We start from the raw sequence: 21,026 nt of genomic DNA on the forward strand, positions 1-21,026 counted from the left end.
CAGCCCCTACCCCACTCTCCCAGCTCCCAATTCAACTCTCTCTGCCCCTACCCTACTCTCCTAGCCCCTACCCACTCTCCCAGCCCCTTACCCCACTCTCGCAGCACCTACCCCACTCTCCCAGCCCGTACCCCACTCTCCCAGCCCCCTACCCCACTTTCTCAGCCCCCGACCCCACTCACTCCGCCCCCTACCCCACTCTCCCAGCCCTCTACACCACTCTCTCTGCCCCTACACCACTCTCCCAGCCCCTCCCAACCCCTTACCCAACTCTCACCCAGTCCCCTACCCCACCCTCCCAACACCCACCCCACTCACCCCGCACCCTACCCCACTCTCTCAGGCCCTTACCCCACTCTCCCAGCCCGTACCACACTCTCCCCGCCTCTACCCCACTCTCCCAGCCCCCTACCCCACTCTCCCAGCCCCCAATCACACTCTCCCAGCCCACAATCCCACTCTCCCAGCACCCTACCCCACTCACCCAGCCCCTACCCCACTCTCCCAGCCTCATACCCCACTCTCCCAGCCCCCTATCCCACTCTCCCAGCCTCCAATCCCACTCTCCCAGCCCCTCCCCTACCCCACTCTCCCAGCCCCTCCCCCACTCTCCTAGCCCCCTACCGCACTCTCCCAGCCCCTACCCAACTCTCTCAGCCCTTACCCCATTCTCCCTGCCCCTTACCCAACTCTCCCAGCCTGAATCCCACTCTCCCAGCCCCCACCCCACTCTCCCAGACCCACCCCACTCTCCTAGCCACCTACCCGACTCTCCCAGCCCCTCCCCCGCTCTCCCAGCCCCTTACCCCACTCTCCCAGCCCCCTACCCCACTCTCCCAGCCCCTTACCCCACTCTCCCAGCCCGCACCCCACTCTCCCTGCCCCTCCCCCCATCTCTCCGCCCCTACCCCACTCTCTCAGCCCCTACCCCACTCTTCTAGCCCCTTACCCAAGTCTCCCAGCCCGTACCCCACTCTCCCAGCCCGTACCCCACTCTCCCGGCCCCCTATCCCACTCTCCCAGCCCTCTACACCACTCTCCCAGCCCTCTACACCACTCTCTCTACCCCTACCCCATTCTCCCAGCCCCTCCCAACCTCTCTCAGCCCCTTACCACACTCTCACCCAACCCCCTACCCCACTCTCCCAACACCTACCCCACTCACCCCACACCCTACCCCACTCTCCCAGCCCCTTACCCCACTCTCCCAGCCCCCACACCACTCTCCCAGCCCCCACCACACTCTCGCTGCCCCTACCCCACTCTCTCCGCCCCTACCCCACTCTCCCGGGAGCCCCTACCCCACTCTCGCAGCCCCCTACCCCACTCTCCCAGCCCCCAATCCCACTCTCCCAGCCCCCAAACCCACTCTCCCAGCCCCCTACCCCACTCTCCCAGCTGCTACCCCACTCTCCCAGCCCCCACCCCACTCTCCCAGCCCCCTACCCCCATCTCTCCGCCCCTACCCCACTCTCCCAGCCCCTACCCCACTCTCCTAGCCCCTTACCCAACTCTCCCAGCCCGTACCCCACTCTCCCGGCCCCCTATCCCACTCTCCCAGCCCTCTACACCACTCTCTCTGCCCCTACCCCATTTTCCCAGCCCGTCCCAACCTCTCCCAGCCCCTTACCACACTCTCGCCCAGCCCCCTAACCCACTCTCCCAACACCTACCCCACTCACCCCGCTCCCTACCCCACTCTCCTACCCCTTACCCAACTCGTCCAGCCCCCACACCACTCTCCCCGCCCCCACCACACTCTCCCCGCCCCTACCCCACTCTCTCCGCCCCTACCCCACTCTCCTAGCCCCTACCCCACTCTCTCAGCCCCCAATCCCACTCTCCCATCCCCCAACCCACTCTCCCAGCACCATACCCCATTCTCCCAGCCCCCTATCCCACTCTCCCAGCCTCCAATCCCACTCTCCCAGCCCCTACCCCACTCTCCTAGCCCCTTACCCAACTCTCCCAGCCCGTACCCCACTCTCCCGGCCCCCTATCCCACTCTCCCAGCCCTCTACACCACTCTCTCTGCCCCTACCCCATTTTCCCAGCCCGTCCCAACCTCTCCCAGCCCCTTACCACACTCTCGCCCAGCCCCCTAACCCACTCTCCCAACACCTACCCCACTCACCCCGCTCCCTACCCCACTCTCCTACCCCTTACCCAACTCGTCCAGCCCCCACACCACTCTCCCCGCCCCCACCACACTCTCCCCGCCCCTACCCCACTCTCTCCGCCCCTACCCCACTCTCCTAGCCCCTACCCCACTCTCTCAGCCCCCAATCCCACTCTCCCATCCCCCAACCCACTCTCCCAGCACCATACCCCATTCTCCCAGCCCCCTATCCCACTCTCCCAGCCTCCAATCCCACTCTCCCAGCCCCTCCCCTACCCCACTCTCCCAGCCCCTCCCCCACTCTCCTAGCCCCCTACCGCACTCTCCCAGCTCCTACCCAACTCTCTCAGCCCTTACCCCACTCTCCCTGCCCCTTACCCAACTCTCCCAGCCTGAATCCCACTCTCCTAGCCCCCACCCCACTCTCCCAGCCCCTACCCCACTCTCCCAGACCCTACCCCACTCTCCCAGACCCCACCCCACTCTCCCAGCCCCCAATCCCACTCTCCCAGCCCCCACCCCACTCTCCCAGACCCACCCCACTCTCCTAGCCACCTACCCGACTCTCCCAGCCCCTCCCCCGCTCTCCCAGCCCCTACCCCACTCTTCCAGCTCCTACCCCACTCTCCCAGCCCCCTACCCCACTCTCCCAGCCCCCACGACACTCTCCCTGCCCCTCCCCCCAACCCTCCGCCACTACCGCACTTTCTCAGCCCCTACCCCACTCTTCTAGCCCCTTACCCAACTCTCCCAGCCCGTACCCCACTCTACCGGCTCCCTACCCCACTTTCTCAGCCCCCGACCCCACTCACTCTGCCCCCTACCCCACTCTCCCAGCCCTCTACACCACTCTCTCTACCCCTACCCCATTCTCCCAGCCCCTCCCAACCTCTCCCAGCCCCTTACCACACTCTCACCCAACCCCCTACCCCACTCTCCCAACACCTACCCCACTCACCCCGCACCCTACCCCACTCTCCCAGCCCCTTACCCCACTCTCCCAGCCCCCACACCACTCTCCCAGCCCCCACCACACTCTCGCTGCCCCTACCCCACTCTCTCCGCCCCTACCCCACTCTCCCAGCCCCTACCCCACTCTCCCAGCCCCCAATCCCACGCTCCCAGCCCCCAAACCCACTCTCCCAGCCCCCAAACCTACTCTCCCAGCACCGTACCCCACTCTCCCAGCCCCTACCCCACTCTCCCAGCCTTATACCCCTCTCCCAGCCCCTTATCCCACTCTCCCAGCCTCCAATCCCACTCTCCCAGCCCCTCCCCTACCCCACTCTCCCAGCCCCTCCCCCACTCTCCTAGCCCCCTACCGCACTCTCCCAGCCCCTACCCAAGTCTCTCAGCCATTACCCCACTCTCCCTTCCCCTTACCCAACTCTCCCAGCCCGAATTCCACTCTCCCAGCCCCCACCCCACTCTCCCAGCCCCTACCCCACTCTCCCAGACCCTACTCCACTCTCCCAGCCCCCACCCCACTCTCCCAGCCCCCAATCCCACTCTCCCAGCCCCCACCCCACACTCCCAGCCCCCACCCCACTCTCCGAGCCACCTACCGGAATCTCCCAGCCGCTACCCCACTCTCCCAACCCATTACACCACTCTCTCAGACCCCACCCCACTTTCCCAGCCTCACTCTCCCCCACTCTCTCTGCCTCTACTCCACTGTACCAGCCCCTACCCCACTCTCCCAGCCTCACCCCACTCTGTCAGCCCCTATCCCCCTCTCCCAGCCCCCTAACCCACTCTCCCTCCCCCTACCCATTCACCCCGCACCCTAGCCCACTCTCCCAGCCCTACCTCACTCTCCCAGCCCCCAATCCCACTCTCTCTGCCCCTACCCACTCTCCCAACCCCTTACCCCACTCTCCCAGCACCTACCCCACTCTCCCAGCCCGTACCACACTCTCCCCGCCTCTACCCCACTCTCCCAGCCCCCTACCCCACTCTCCCAGCCCCCAATCACACTCGCCCAGCCCCCAATCCCACTCTCTCAGCACCCTACCCCACTCACCCAGCCCCTACACCATTCTCCCAGCCTCATACCCCACTCTCCCAGCCTCCAATCCCACTCTCTCAGCCCCTACCCACTCTCCCAGCCCCTTACCCCACTCTCCCAGTACCTACCCCACTCTCCCAGCACCTACTCCACTCTCCCAACCCCTACCCCACTCTCCCAGCTCATACCCCACTCTCCCAGCCCGCTACCCCACTCTCCCTGCCACTCACCCCATCTCTCCGCCCCTACCCCACTCTCCCAACCCCTACCCCACTCTCCTAGCCCCTTACCCAACTCTCCCAGCCCCTACCCCACTCTCCCGGCACCCTACCCCACTTTCTCAGCCCCTGACCCCACTCACTCCGCCCCCACCCCACTCTCCCAGCCCTCTACACCACTCTCTCTGCCCCTGCCCCACTCTCCCAGTCCCTCCCAACCTCTCCCAGGCCCTTACCCCACTCTCGCCCAGTCCCCTACCCCACTCTCCCAACACCCACCCCACTCACCCCGCACCCTACCCCACTCTCCCAGCCCCTACCCCACTCTCCCAGCCCCTTCCCCCACTCTCCCAGCCCCCAATCCCACTCTCCCAGCCCCCAATCCCACTCTCCCAACACCCTACCCCACTCTCCCAGCCCCTACCCCACTCTCCCAGCCTCATACCCCACTCTCCCAGCCCCCTACCCCACTCTCCCAGCCTCCAATCCCACTCTCCAAGCCCCTACCCTACCCCACTCTCCCAACACCTACCCCACTCACCCCGCACCCTACCCCACTCTCCCAGCCCCTTACCCCACTCTCCCAGCCCCCACACCACTCTCCCAGCCCCCACCACACTCTCGCTGCCCCTACCCCACTCTCTCCGCCCCTACCCCACTCTCCCGGGAGCCCCTACCCCACTCTCCCAGCCCCAATCCCACTCTCCCAGCCTCCAATCCCACTCTCCCAGCCCCTCCCCTACCCCACTCTCCCAGCCCCTCCCCCACTCTCTCAGCCCTTACCCCACTCTCCCTTCCCCTTACCCAACTCTCCCAGCCCGAATCCCACTCTCCCAGCCCCCAATCCCACTCTCCCAGCCCCCACCCCACACTCCCAGCCCCCACCCCACTCTCCTAGCCACCTCCCCGACTCTCCCAGCCGCTACCCCACTCTCCCAGCCCCTACCCCACTCTCCCAGCCCCCTCCCCCACTCTCCCAGCCCCCAATCCCACTCTCCCAGCCCCCAATCCCACTCTCCCAACACCCTACCCCATTCTCCCAGCCCCTACCCCACTCTCCCAGCCTCATACCCCACTCTCCCAGCCCCCTACCCCACTCTCCCAGCCCCCTACCCCACTCTCCAAGCCCCTACCCTACCCCACTCTCCCAACACCCTACCCTACTCTCCCAACACCCTACCCCACTCTCCCAGCCCCTACCCCACTCTCCCAGCCTCATGCCCCACTCTCCCAGCCCCCAATCCCACTCTCCCAACCTCCAATCCCACTCTCCCAGCCCCCACCCCAATCTCCCAGCCTCCTACCTCACTCTCCCACCCCCCACCCCACACTCCCAGCCCCCACCCCACTCTCCTAGCCACCTACCCGAATCTCCCAGCCGCTACCCCACTCTCCCAACCCATTACACCACTCTCTCAGACCCCACCCCACTTTCCCAGCCTCACTCTCCCCCACTCTCTCTGCCTCTACTCCACTGTACCAGCCCCTACCCCACTCTCCCAGCCTCACCCCACTCTGTCAGCCCCTATCCCCCTCTCCCAGCCCCCTAACCCACTCTCCCTCCCCCTACCCATTCTCCCCGCACCCTAGCCCACTCTCCCAGCCCTACCTCACTCTCCCAGCCCCCAATCCCACTCTCTCTGCCCCTACCCACTCTCCCAGCCCGTTACCCCACCCTCCCAGCACCTACCCCACTATCCCAGCCCGTACCACACTCTCCCCGCCTCTACCCCACTCTCCCAGCCCCCTACCCCACTCTCCCAGCCACCAATCACACTCTCCCAGCCCCCAATCCCACTCTCTCAGCATCCTACCCCACTCACCCAGCCCCTACACCATTCTCCCAGCCTCATACCCCACTCTCCCAGCCCCCTATCCCACTCTCCCAGCCTCCAATCCCACTCTCTCAGCCCCTACCCACTCTCCCAGCCCCTTACCCCACTCTCCCAGTACCTACCCCACTCTCCCAGCACCTACTCCACTCTCCCAGCCCCTACCCCACTCTCCCAGCACCTACTCCACTCTCCCAGCCCCTACCCCACTCTCCCAGCTCCTACCCCACTCTCCCAGCCCCCTACCCCACTCTCCCTGCCACTCACCCCATCTCTCCGCCCCTACCCCACTCTCCCAACCCCTACCCCACTCTTCTAGCCCCTTACCCAACTCTCCCAGCCCCTACCCCACTCTCCCGGCACCCTACCCCACTTTCTCAGCCCCTGACCCCACTCACTCCGCGCCCTACCCCACTCTCCCAGCCCTCTACACCACTCTCTCTGCCCCTGCCCCACTCTCCCAGGCCCTTACCCCACTCTCGCCCAGTCCCCTACCCCACTCTCCCAACACCCACCCCACTCACCCCGCACCCTACCCCACTCTCCCAGCCCCTACCCCACTCTCCCAGCCCCCTCCCCCACTCTCCCAGCCCCCAATCCCACTCTCCCAGCCCCCAATCCCACTCTCCCAACACCCTACCCCACTCTCCCAGCCCCTACCCCACTCTCCCAGCCTCATACCCCACTCTCCCAGCCCCCTACCCCACTCTCCCAGCCTCCAATCCCACTCTCCAAGCCCCTACCCTACCCCACTCTCCCAACACCTACCCCACTCACCCCGCACCCTACCCCACTCTCCCAGCCCCTTACCCCACTCTCCCAGCCCCCACACCACTCTCCCAGCCCCCACCACACTCTCGCTGCCCCTACCCCACTCTCTCCGCCCCTACCCCACTCTCCCGGGAGCCCCTACCCCACTCTCCCAGCCCCAATCCCACTCTCCCAGCCTCCAATCCCACTCTCCCAGCCTCCAATCCCACTCTCCCAGCCCCACCCCTACCCCACTCTCCCAGCCCCTCCCCCACTCTCTCAGCCCTTACCCCACTCTCCCTTCCCCTTACCCAACTCTCCCAGCCTGAATCCCACTCTCCCAGCCCCCCACCCCACTCTCCCAGCCCCTACCCCACTCTCCCAGACCCTACTCCACTCTCCCAGCACCCACCCCACTCTCCCAGCCCCCAATCCCACTCTCCCAGCCCCCACCCCACACTCCCAGCCCCCACCCCACTCTCCTAGCCACCTACCCGACTCTCCCAGCCGCTACCCCACTCTCCCAGCCCCTACCCCACTCTCCCAGCCCCCTCCCCCACTCTCCCAGCCCCCAATCCCACTCTCCCAGCCCCCAATCCCACTCTCCCAACACCCTACCCCACTCTCCCAGCCCCTACCCCACTCTCCCAGCCTCATACCCCACTCTCCCAGCCCCCTACCCCACTCTCCCAGCCCCCTACCCCACTCTCCAAGCCCCTACCCTACCCCACTTTCCCAACACCCTACCCTACTCTCCCAACACCCTACCCCACTCTCCCAGCCCCTACCCCACTCTCCCAGCCTCATACCCCACTCTCCCAGCCCCCAATCCCACTCTCCCAACCTCCAATCCCACTCTCCCAGCCCCCACCCCACTCTCCCAGCCTCCTACCTCACTCTCCCACCCCCCAATCCCACTCTCCCAGCTCCCAATCCCAATCCCCAGCCCCCACCCCACTCTCCCAGCCACCATCCCACTCTCCCAGCCCCCAATCCCACTCTCCCAGCCCCCACCCCACTCTCCCAGCCTCCTACCTCACTCTCCCACCCCCAAATCCCACTCTCCCAGCTCCCAAACCCACTCTCCAGCCCCCATCCCACTCTCCCAGCCCCCATTCCACTCTCCCAGCCCCCAACCCCACTCTCCCAGCCCCCACCCCACTCTCCCAGCCCCCAATCCCACTCTTCTAGCCCCCAATCCATTCTCCCAGCCCCCACCCCACTCTCCCAGCCCCCACCTCACTCTCCCAGCCCCAACCCCACTCTCCCAGCCGCCATCCCACTCTCCCAGCCCCCACCCCACTCACCCCACACCCTACCCCACTCTCCCAGCCTCCTACCTCACTCTCCCAGGCCCCGACCCCACTCAACCCGCACCTTACCCCACTCTCCCAGCCTCCTACCCCACTCTCCCAGCCTCCTACCTCACTCTCCCAGCCCCTACCCCACTGACCCAGCCCTTACCCCACTCTCGCCGAAGCCTGCCCTACTCTCCCAACCCCTACCCCACTCTCCCAGCCCCTACCCCACTCTCCCAGCCCCCACCCCACTCTCCCAGCCCCCAATCCCACTCTCCCAGCCCCCAATCCCACTCTCCCAGCCGCCATCCCACTCTCCCAGCCCCCAATCCGATTCTTCCAGCCCCCACCCCACTCTCCCAGCCCTCACCCCACTCTCCTCACCACCTACTCCACTCTCCCAGCCCCCAATCCCACTCTCCCAGCCCCCACCCCACTCTCCCACCCCCCACCCCATTCTCCCACCTCACTCTCCCACCCCCCAATCCCACTCTCCCAGCTCCCAATCCCATTCTTCCAGCCCTCACCCCACTCCTCGCCACCTACCCCACTCTCCCAGCCCCCAATCCCACTCTCCCAGCCCCCAGCCCACTTATCCCGCACCGTACCTCTCTCCCAGCCTCCTACCTCTCTCTCCCAGCCCCCAACCCACTCACCCCGCACCCTACCCCACTCTCCAAGCCTCCTACCTCACTCTCCCAGCCCCCACCCCACTCACCCCACACCCTACCCCACTCTCCCAGCCTTATACCTCACTCTTCCAGCCCCCTAGCCCACACTCCCAGCCCCCACCCCACTCTCCTCGCCACCTACCCCACTCTCCCAGCCTCCTACCTCACTCTCCCAGTCCCCAGTCCCACTCTCTCATTTGGATCATAATCTGACCATAATCCCAAACTAAACTAGTCCCACTTGCCTGTGCTTTTGAACATTGTAACTTAACCTGCATCCACCACTTCCTCTGGAAAGTACATTACACACACGAATTACCCTCTGTGTGCAAAGAAACTTTCATATCGTTTTAAAATCTTTCTCCTCTCACCTTAAAAATATGTTCTCTAGTCTTGAAATCCCACACCCCAAGGAAAAGACACCTGTCATTTACCTTATTGATGCCCCCCATGATTACAAACCTCTATAAGGTCACACCTCAGCCTCCTACGCTCCAGTGAAACAAGTCCCAGTCTATCCAACTGCTCCATTCCTGAAGAAGGGCTTATGCCCGAAACGTCGATTCTCCTGTTCCCTGGATGCTGCCTGACCTGCTGCGCTTTTCCAGCAACACATTTTCAGCCCTATAACTAAAGCCTTACATTTCTGGCAACATCCTGGTAAATCCCTTCTGAACCCTCTCCAATTCGATAATATCCTTCCGACAACAGGGCAATCAGAATTAGACATGGTTTTAAGACATTAATCTCAGAGAGGGAACTAATGTATTTTAGTGACCCTGGGTGAAAACGTTTTTGTTCAGTTCGTAAAAATTGTGTTGTTGACCCTGTTCTGTGTTTTTTTTTTACTTCCCTGGTGTATGGATGAAAATGAATGTCCCTTAAGACACAATGCTGAGATGTACTCAGCCTAACCAACACAATTTTGGCAGAAAAGGCTTTGAAGGCTTCCAGACTGGAATTGCCACCAGATTAATGTCAGAAGATTGAGATGACTAGGGGCTGGCTTTTCTCTCTCCAACCCCAGCTGAACTGCAGGGGATGGGGGTATAGGACATAGCGTAAGCAATCTGCTGGGGCCTTAAATCAATTCTCAGTGAAAAGATGGTGATTCCCGAGACAAAATCTATAGCAAAAATTAGGTGAAAACAATGACTGCAGATGCTGGATTAATGGTGCAGGAAAAGCACAGCAGTTCAGGCAGCATCCGAGGAGCAGTAAAATCAACGTTTCGGGCAAAAGCCCTTCATTAGGAATACAGGCAGAGAGCCTGCGGGGTGGAGAGATAAATGAGAGGAGGGTGGGGGTGGGGAGAAAATAGCATAGAGTACAATAGGTGAGCGGGGATGGGGATGAAGGTGATCGGTCAGGGTGAGGGTGAAGTGGATAGGTGGAAAAGAAGATAGGCAGGTACGACAAGTCATGGGGACAGTGCTGAGCTGGAAGGTTGGAACTGGGGTGAGGTGGGGAAGGGGAAATGAGGAAACTGTTGAAGTCCACGTTGCTGCCCTGGGGTTGAAGTGTTCTGAGGTGGAAGATGAGGCGTTCTTCCTCCAGGCGCAGGTGGTGAGGCAGCGGTGAAGGAGGCCCAGGACCTCCATGTCCTCGGCAGAGTGGGAGGAGGAGTTGAAATGTTGGGCCACAGGGCGGTGTGGTTGATTGGTGCGGGTGTCCCGGAGATGTTCCCTAAAGCGCTCTGCTAGGAGGTGTCCCGTCTCCCCAATGTAGAGGAGACCGCATCGGGAGCAACGGATACAATAAATGATATTGGTGGATGTGCAGGTAAAACTTTGATGGATGTGGAAGGCTCCTTTGGGGCCTTGGGTGGAGGTGAGGGAGGAGGTGCGGGCGCAGGTTGTGCAATTCCTGCGGTGGCAGGGGAAGGTGCCAAGATGGGAGGGTGGGTTGTAGGGGGGCGTGGACCTGACTAGGTAGTCACGGAGGGAACGGTCTTTGCGGAAGGCGGAAAGGGGTGGGGAGGGAAATATATCCCTGGTGGTGGGATCTGTTTGGAGGTGTCGGAAATGTCGGCGGATGATTTGGTTTATGCGAAGGATGGTAGGGTGGAAGATGAGCACCAGGGGTGTTCTGTCCTTGTTACGGTTGGAGGGGTGGGGTCTGAGGGTGGGGTCTGAGGGTGGAGGTGTGGGATGTGGACAAGATCCGTTGGAGGGCATCTTTAACTACGCGGGAAGGGAAATTGCGATCTCTAAAGAAGGAGGCCATCTGGTGTGTTCTGGGAGCAGATAAGGCAAAGGCGGAGGAATTGGGAATACGGGATGGCATTTTTGCAGGAGGTAGGGGGGGTAAATGTGTAATCCAGGTAGCTGTGGGAGTCGGTGTGTTTGTAAAAAATGTCGATGTCAAGTCGGTCGTCACTAATGGAGATGGAGAGGTCCAGGAAGGGGAGAGAGGTGTCAGAGATGGTCCAGGTAAATTTAAGGTCAGGGTAAAATGTGTTGGTGAAGTTGATGAATTGCTCAACCTCCTCGCGGGAGCACGAGGTGGTGCCAATGCAGTCATCAATGTAACGGAGGAAGAGGTGGGGAGTGGTGCCGGTGTAATTACGGAAGATCGACTGTTCTACGTAGCCAACAAAGAGACAGGCATAGCTGGGGCCCATACAGGTGTCCATGGCTACCCCTTTGGTCTGGAAAAATTAGGCAAATAAAGGGCACACAATGAGTTTTGATAGACGAGAAATGACAGGAGGAGAGAGATACTTAGCAGAAGAATAAACAGGAAGATGAGAAACCATCTTTTGAATCCAGCAAGTTATGACGATCTGGTTTGTGCAGTCTGTGAGGGGGGTCAAAAGCATTTTCAGCAGCAACTTTGTAAAGGAAAAGCTCAAGAGAAGAGTCACATTGGACTCAAAAACACTCCAGTTTCTCTCTCCTCTGCCGAGTTTCTCCAGCAGTTTATTTACAATCCTCGAAAGATAATGGAATATATACACACACACATCCATACATATAGTGTAAGATGAAAAAGATAATAAAGATCTGGATGTAGGTTTGCTCGCTGAGCTGGAGGGTTCATTTCCACACGGAGGCTCACTGAAGATGTTACCTAGTAGGGTAACGAAATATCTGGAAATGAACCTTTCAGCTCAGTGAGCAAACCTACATCCAAAATGTCAACCTGAGCTACAAATCTTCTCAAAACTCGCTAAAATAATAAAGATTGCAAGAGTGATGGGGAAAGATCCAGGATGAGGGGCACGGATAGGATAAATGGACAAAGTCTTTCCCCTGGGGTTGGGGAGTCCAGAACTAGAGAGTATAGGTTTAAGGTGAGAGGGGAAAGATATAAAAGAGACCTAAGGGGCAACTGTTTCACACAGAGGGTGGTACGTGTATGGAATGAGCTGCCAGAGGAAGTGGTGGAGGCTGGTACAATTGCAACATTTAAGAGGTACTTGGATGGGTATATGAATAGGAAGGGTTTGGAGGGATATGGGCCGGGTAATAGCAGGTGGGACTAGATTGGGTTGGGATATCTGGTCGGTGTGGACAGGTTGGACCGAAGGGTCTGTTTCCATGCTGTACATCTCTATGACTCTTTTTTTGTAATATTTGTTCACAGAATGTGAACATCGCCAGAAAGATCAGACTTTGTTGTCCATTCCTAAATGTCCTTGAACAGCCGATGGTGAGATGCCTCTTGAGTTACTGCAGGTACCCCCTCAGTGCTATTACAGAGACAGAGAAGGCACCAGAATTCTAACCCAGTGACGGAACAGTGATACACAATTCCAAATCAGGAACGTGTGTGACCCGGAAGAAAACGTGAAGGTAAGAGAAAATCATAAGGCACAGGAGCAACAGTAGTCCATTCAGCCCATTGAATCTGCACTGCCATTCAATTGAGATCATGGTTGATCTGATAATCTTCAGCTCCTGTTACCTGCCTTTACCCCACAACTCTTGGTTCTCTTACCAATTTGGTGATGGTGTTCTCGGGGTCTGCTGTCCTTTCTGTGGCATGTGATTCTAGTGAAATGAAATGATATAATGATGCCCTCACAGATTTTTATAGGTAGATGATCAAGCTTATAGAACATAGAACAGCACAGGACAGGCCCTTCGGCCTACCTTGACTGTACTGGCCAGGATGCTATTCTAAACTAATCCTATCTGCCTGCACATGATCTGCATCCCTCTATTCCCTGTCTGTTCATGTGTCTGTCTAAATGCTTCTTAAACATTGCTACTGTAGCTGCTTCTACCACCTCTCCTGACAGTGTGTTCCAGACACCCACAATCCTCTGTGTAAAAAACTTGCCTCGCACACCTCCTTTAAACTTCTCCCCTCTCACCTTCAACCTATGCCCCTTTAGCATTTGACATGTCGCCCCGGGATTGAGAGTCCAACTATACACCTCATCTTTGCCTCTCATAAACTCTATTAGGTCGCCCCTCAGCCACTGTCAGTGACAACAATCCAAGTTTCTCGCTGGGGCGATTTCATAGAGTCATAGAGATGTATAGCATGGTTACAGATGCTTCGGTCCAACCTGTCCATGCCGGCCAGATATCCCAACCCAACCTAGTCCCACCTACCAGCACCTGGCCCATATCCCTCCAAACCATTCCAATTCATATACCCATCCAAATGCCTCTTAAATGCTGCAATTGTACCAGCCTCCACCACTTCCTCTGGCAGCTCATTCCATACACGTGCCACCCTCTGTGTGAAACGTTGCCCCTTAGGTCTCTTTTATATCTTTCCCCTCTCACCCTAAATCTATGCCCTCTAGTTCTGTACTACCCCACCCTAGGGAAAAGATTTTGTCTATTTATCCTATCAATGACCCTAATAATTTTGTAAACCACTGTAAGGTCACCCCTCAGCCTCCGACGCTCCAGGGATAACAGCCCCAGCCTGTTCAGCTCTCCCTATAGCTCAAATCCTCCAACCCTGGCAACATCCTTGTAAATCTTTTCTGAAGCTTTTCAAGTTTCACAACATCTTTCCGATAGGAAGGAGACCAGAATTGCACGCAATATTCCAACAGCTAACCAATGTCCTGTACAGCCGCAACATGACCTCCCAACTCCTGTACTCAATACTCTGACCAATAAAGGAAAGCATACCAAATGCCTTCTTCACTATCCTATCTACCTGCGACTCCACTTTCAAAGAGCTATGAACCTGCACTCCAAGGTCTCTTTGTTCAGGAACACTCCCTAGGATCTTATCATTAAGTGTATAAGTCCTGTTGAGATGTGTATTTCCCAAAAATGCACATTTATCTGAATTAAACTCCATCTGCCACTTCTCAGCCCATTGGCCCATAGGTCAAGATCCTGTTGTAATCTGAGGTAACCCTCTTCGCTGTCCACTACACCTCCAATTTTGGTGTCATCTGCAAACTTACTAACTGTACTTCTTATGCTTGCATCCAAATCATTTATGTAAATGACAAAAGTAGAGGACCCAGCACCGATCCTTGTGGAATTCATTGGTCACAGGCCTCCGGTCTGAAAAACAACCCTCTTTCACCATCATCTGTCTTCTATCATCGAGCCAGTTCTGTATCCAAATGGCTAGTTCTCCCTGTGTTCCGTGAAATCTAACCTTGCTAATCTGTCTCCCATGGGGAACCTTGTCGAAAGCCTTACTGAAATCCATATGTTTCCCAACTACCACTCTTCCCTCATCAATCCTCTTTGTTACTTCTTCAAAAAACTCAATCAAGTATGTGAAACATGATTTCCCATGCACAATGCCATGTTGACTATCCCTAATCAGTCCTTGCCTTTCCCTGGAGCTTCGGAACCTGCAGTGTGATGTTATAGATGTTTACAAAATCATGAGGGACATAGGTAGGTGAATAGACAAGGTATTCTCTCTGGAATGGGAGAATCCAAAAATAGAGGGCATAGGTTTGAGATGCTGCTGCTCTTTAAACAAGGTTGTGAAGTCCCTGTTCTTTTTCCATAAGAGTTGTCCAAGGCAGAGTTGCCAAAATGACTGGGTTGATCTACTTGAAGAAGGTTTTTAAGTTAAAAAAACTTGTACAATGAAAGGGGAGTGGCCAGTTCTCCCAGGTCAGCTTTTATTTGGTTTGGTTTTTGGGAGGTCTAGCTGTTCGGAGAAAGCTGTCAGTCAGTTTTGAGGCTGCTGGTCAAAGAAACAGCTCCATGGAAGGAGGTGTTCTGTTCCATGCTGAATCCCTCTGACATTTCTCCTTCTCCTGTGATTGTACCTTTTTTCCCAAGGGGTGTTTATGGAGATGTTGCAAGTTTTTGGAAACTGCATCATTCAGTTGAGATAGTCTGTTGGGTTTTTAAGTAAAGTTATTTTATATTCTGTTCTTTTGTGTTTGTATTTCATTCAGTAATCTTGCAAATAAATTATTTTTTGTTTAAAATTAAGTGGTTTGACCAGCTGCATCACTCCTGGAATATCCACTAGACATTTGCTCAAAACAACTAGCAAGTTAGGATCTGAGCTACCTTCTTGAAATGTGTTGGGGGGGGGGGGGTTCTGGCCTGGTCCATAACAGCTTTAAGGTGAGAGGGAAAAGATTTAAAAGGGACCTAAGGGGCACCTTTTCCACGCAGAGGGTGGTGTTTGTATGGAATGAACTGCCAGAGGAAGTGGTGGAGGCTGGTACAATTACAACATTTAAAAGGCATCTGGATGGGTACATGAACAGGTTAGATTAGATTTCCTAGTATGGAACCAGGCCCTTCAGCTCAACAAGTCCACACTGACTCTCTGAAGAGTAACTCATTTCCCTCTGACTAATGCACCTAACACTATGGGCAATTTAACATGGCCAATTCACCTAACCTGCATATCATTAGATGGTGGGAGGAAACCGGAGCACCCAGAAAAAAACCCATGCAGACACAGGGAGAATGTGCAAACTCCACACAGCCAGTCGCCCAAGACTGAAATTGAATCCAGGGTGCTAACTACTGAGCCACTGTGCCACCCTAATAGGAAGGGTTTACACAGGAACCTCGATTATCTGGCATTCGATTAACTGAGTTTCAGACTATCCAGACAAGGTTGCAAGTTCCCAATGCTTGGCTTAACAATGTTATGCGGCATTCAGTCATCCGGAATTTGATTACACCAAATGAAATCCTGCCGCTCGTATTCTTAGAATTAGTGAAGTTCCTCCTGACAGGAATATGGGTCTAATGCTGACAAATGGGACTAAATTATTTGAGGATATCTGGTCGGCATGGACGAGTTGCTGTTTCCGTGCTGTACATCCCTATGACTCTATCATACAATGGATCCAAATACAATTAATTGCATATAAGAAAAGGTGAAAGTTATCAGTGTGAGGACTGAATATATCACAGCTCACCACATTTATTAAATTCTAACAAATCAGCTCAACTCACTGTGAAAGGGAAAAAACTTTGGTTTCCAACTGGGCCTTTACCGCAGAAGCCAAATCGTTTTGTTTCTTTTGGGTTTCAATGGCCAGACGAACCTCTCGCAACTTCAGATCCTGAAACATTTCACAGTGCACAAAAAGAAGCCAGGTAATTTCATTAGGATGTTTAAACAGAAAGAGACAGGACCGACACAAAAGGTTTGATCTGTGGTGTGCTCAGAGTCACCTGGGTTCACTATGACATCAGCTCAATGCCCTGGGCTAGAGATGCTGAGCTTTTGCCCGAAATGTTGATTTTCCTGCTCCTCGGATGCCGCCTGACCTGCTGTACTTTTCCAGCACCACTCTAATCTAAACTCTGGAGATACTGAGGAGCCAAAATTGCAAATAAGGGCACAGCCAATTTAATGTTAGCATCCCCTTTAACAGCTGGAATTATTGAATTCAGAACAAACTGATGTTCAAACCAAACTCCTTTTAGACTCTTTGACTCAAACACTCAGGATGACAAAAATTTTCGTTTTTGCAACATTAAGAAGCAAGAAGTAAAATTCCGATTGCCAGAAATGGAATATACAATAGTCACCTTTTCTTTGAACTGGGAATTAAGTTCTTCCACAGCAGCTTCAAATCTCTCTGCTCTCTTTCTTTGAGCTCGTGTTGCCTTCTTCAGAACCTCTTTGTCCATTGCAAGCTGATCTTTCAGAGCTAGCAGCTGGGATTTAAGGTGAGCTATCTGCAACTTATGGCCAGTCACTGTCCCCTCAAATTTCTGAAATATTGAAAGATAGGGTGACATGTCACACAACAACCACAAGATGTCCTCAGGCACACACAAAACAGCAACACAGGAAGTGACTGACGGCAGAACATTAGAGCCCACTTCAAAACACAGCAGGACGATAAATAAATAGCATAGTCGGTCTAGCAACACTCCAAGGACTGCGGAGGTTCAAGAAGGCAGCTTGCTACCTCTATCTCAAAGACAATTAAGGATGAACAATAATTGGCGATGACCATTTCCCATGACTGAATTAAAAAACCTTACATTATAGTTTTTAAAATGTAGACATTCAATCATCTGTGACAATAATCTATAAAACTCTAAATCGTTGTTGCTGCAATAGGTATATGTGTAAAAAATAGGAGTCCAGCACCATTCTAATCCGTAAAAAATAGGAGACGTTATTATAAAATCCCTACAGTGTGGAAGCAGGCTATTTGGTCCATCAAGTCCATACTGACCCTCCAAACAGCACTCCTCTCAGATCCACCTCCCTACTCTATAGCCCTGCTCACTACAGGCAAGGTTAAAAATTCACACAACACCAGGTTTAATTGGAAGCACTACTCCTTCACCAGGCACTGAAGGAGCGTCACTCCGAAAGCTAGTGCTTCCAATTAAACCTGTTGGACTATAACCTGGTGTTGTGTGATTTTTAACTTTGTACACCCCAGTCCAACACCAGCATCTCCAAATCATCACTACAGGCAATTTAGCATGGTCCTGCACATCTTTGGACTGTGGGAGGAAACTGGAGCACACCCACACAGACACAGGGAGAATGTGCAATCTCTACACAGGCAGTTGCTTGAGGCTGGAATTGAACCCAGGTCTCTGGTGCTAGGAGGTAGCAATACTAACCACTGAGCCACTCTTATTCTAATGACAATTGCCTTTACATGGTTTAAATCAGAAAAAAAGCAGATATTTGTGGCTGCCTAGTGCACACCTCATTTTAAGACAATTACATTAATTGTTTTCCTAAACCTCTCCAACTCTCTCTCCTCCTTATCGTAATCAACCTTTTGGTCATCTGCTCTAACATCTTCTATGACTCAAGTTCAGATTTTAGTTGATAATTCGCCTCTGATAAGCTTTGAGAAATGTTGTTCTGTTAAAGATGCCACATAAATGCACATTTTTGGGAAAGATGGTGGTGTAGAGGTAATGCTGCTAGTCTAGTAATCTTGAGGTCTATGTTAATGTGCTGGGACATGGGTTCAAACCTCATGATGCCACCTGGTGGAAATTGAATTCAGTCAATTCATCTGGAACTGCAAGATAACCTCAAGTGATGTGACCATGAAACAACCATTAATTTAAAAGTTCAAAAATCATTAAGGGAAGGAAATCTACCCCCTATACTGTGGGTGACTCCAGTCACTACGTAGTTTCTCCTAACTGCCCTCAGAAATGGCTTAGTAAGTCACTCAGACCAAGGGGAAAAGATGCTGACCTTGCTAATCAATACAGTTAAGAGTTTTAATAATTACTTTATATACAGATCAGCTCAAATGTAATCTATTTTAGTCATCCACTATCCTCTAACTTTTATTTGCGGCTCTTCATTTGTTGACTGAGCAAACTTATTGACCAAAATCTTTTAGAAGTTTATATTTTATGAGGAATTTAGATAGAGTTAATGGTAGTTGTTTGTTCCTTAGCATGAAAGATTTCAAGTTATGTGGCACATTTTTGAGGTAAGAGGAGAGCGACTTAACAAAGACACGAGAGGCAAATATTTTACACAAAGAGAGGTCCATGTGTGGAATGAACTTCCTGAGGAAGTGGTGGATGTGGGTACAGTTACAATATTTAAAAGGCATTTGGACAAGTACACAAATGGGAAAGGTTTGGAGGAACATGGCCGGAGCAGGCAGATGGTACTAGATTAGTTTGGAATTATGTTTGACACAGACTGGTTGGACCGAAGGTCGGTTTCTGTGCTCTATGACTCTACGATTTTATAAGTGATGGTTCAAAGTTTGTGAGAAGATTTGTAGCTCGGGTGCTCGTTGTTGTGGTTCTGTTCGCCGAGCTGGGACTTTGTGTTGCAGACGTTTCATCCCCTGTCTAGGTGACATCCTCAGTGCTTGGGAGCCTCCTGTGAAGCGCTTCTGTGATGTTTCCTCCGGCATTTATAGTGGTTTGTCCCTGCCGCTTCCGGTTGTCAGTTCCAGCTGTCCACTGCAGTGGCCGGTATATTGGGTCCAGGTCGATGTGTTTGTTGATAGGTTTACAGGAAAGCCACACACACAGACCAAGTCCTGAACTACGAAAGCAACCACCCCAACACACACAAAAGAAGTTGCATCAAGACACTGTTCAAAAGGGCCACAACACACTGCAGTACACCAGAACTGCAAAAAGAGGAAGAAGAACACCTCCAGAATGTATTTGCCAAAAACAGATACCTCCGCAATTTCATCAACAGATGCCTAAGGGAAAGACAATGGAATGAGGACATGCCACAAACCAAAGGACTAGCCACACTACCATACATCAAGAGCATTTCTGAACATTTCTGTGGCTACTAAGGATGACCAGCTATCCTTAGTAGCCACACACGCAGATGACAAGCAACATGAGTTCAACTGGGACAACACTACTATTATAGGACAAGCCAAACAGAGAGCAGCCAGGGAATTCCTAGAGGCATGGCACTCATCCACAGATTCTATCAACAAACACATCGACCTGGACCCAATATACCGGCCACTGCAGCGGACAGCTGGAACTGACAACCGGAAGCGGCAGAGACAAACCACTATAAATGCCGGAGGAAACATCACAAAAGCGCTTCACAGGAGGCTCCCAGGCACTGAGGATGTCACCTAGACAGGGGACGAAACGTCTGCAACACAAAGTCCCATCTCGGTGAACAGAACCACAACAATAAGTGATGGTCCCCTTTCAAAACATCTCTATTGATCTTCCAGCTTTGGCATCCTATTGTCGCATCTTCCTTGCTTTGAACCAGCTTAGTTACTATAGGTATATGGTTCCTGAGATTATAATATCTTGGAATGGCCTTTAAATTTAGGAAAAATATGAAGGTCATGTGATCTGTGGCCCAGTCTGCCAGCTAGTGGGACCACTAAAGATTACAGAGGGAACCTAGACTGTATTACTGGTGAAAATGAAAGTGAATGGCATTCAGATCTGCAGATAATGAAGGAGGCAGCTGATTAGCTGAAAGGGAAGTATTAAGAACTTCAGTTTATAAAAGAGTATCCTTTGAATTGCCCTTTTGATTCCAGAATAGGATAGAGCTGTGCTTTGAAAAAAAACCAACTAATTAACATTTATACCTGGATACCAGGCCCATGTGGTACGTGTTGTCACAGGCAAGGGGTACAGAGCAAATCATTGTAAAGATCAGGTTACAGGCTTCCCTAAATCACAGCTGGATAAGTAAGTCAGGGTCTGGGTGGGTTATAGTGGTGGTTAGAGAGAGAGAAAGAGAGAGAGAGAGAGAAAGACGGAGTCAAAGACAGAAAAAGACAGAGACAAAGTGAGAGTGTAAAAGGAAAAGACAGAGAGACAAACTTCAGGCTGTGATAGGTTTCTTGAATAGTATGTAATAGAACCGTTGAGGGAGCAAGCTTTCCTAGATCTAAAGCTGTGTAATGAGACAGGAATAGTTAATTGTCTCATTATTAGGATTGTCTTGGCAGGAAGGATCACAGTATTTAGAATACTGTGATTGTATTTAGAATTTAGAATACAGATGGAGCGTGTGAAGATAAAATCCAATACCACCTTCCTGTGCTTAAACAAGGGAGACTATAATAGAACGAGGGAGGAGTTGGTTAAAGTAGACTGGAAACAAAGATTTTACGGTGGGACACTTGACGAGCAATGGAGGACTTTCAAAGCAATTTTTCAAAGTGCTCAGCAAAAGTATATTCCAGTGAAAAGGACGGACTGTAGGAAAAGGGGTAATCTGCCCAGGGTGTCTAACTAAATAAGGGAGGGTA

The 21,026-nt window shown here is 53.8% G+C and overlaps 1 protein-coding gene across 6 annotated transcripts in view; it reads right to left on the reverse strand.

Moving 5' to 3' along the window:
* Positions 1 to 21,026, reverse strand: part of LOC122554704 (outer dense fiber protein 2-like) — a 93,443-nt gene that overhangs the window by 41,910 nt on the left and 30,507 nt on the right. For all 6 annotated transcript variants that reach the window (XM_087990417.1, XM_087990421.1, XM_087990416.1 and 3 more), the window contains 2 exons: positions 16,849 to 17,034; positions 16,267 to 16,376 (listed from right to left, as the gene is read on the reverse strand). In XM_087990417.1, coding sequence (XP_087846543.1) covers positions 16,267 to 16,376; positions 16,849 to 17,034 — 296 coding nt within the window. The remainder of the gene's footprint in view (positions 1 to 16,266; positions 16,377 to 16,848; positions 17,035 to 21,026) is intronic.

Source organism: Chiloscyllium plagiosum, unplaced genomic scaffold, assembly GCF_037043375.1.
Source record: "Chiloscyllium plagiosum isolate Xiang-an unplaced genomic scaffold, Cpla_swu_hap1 HiC_scaffold_9, whole genome shotgun sequence".
In the NCBI taxonomy this organism is placed as follows: domain Eukaryota; kingdom Metazoa; phylum Chordata; class Chondrichthyes; order Orectolobiformes; family Hemiscylliidae; genus Chiloscyllium; species Chiloscyllium plagiosum.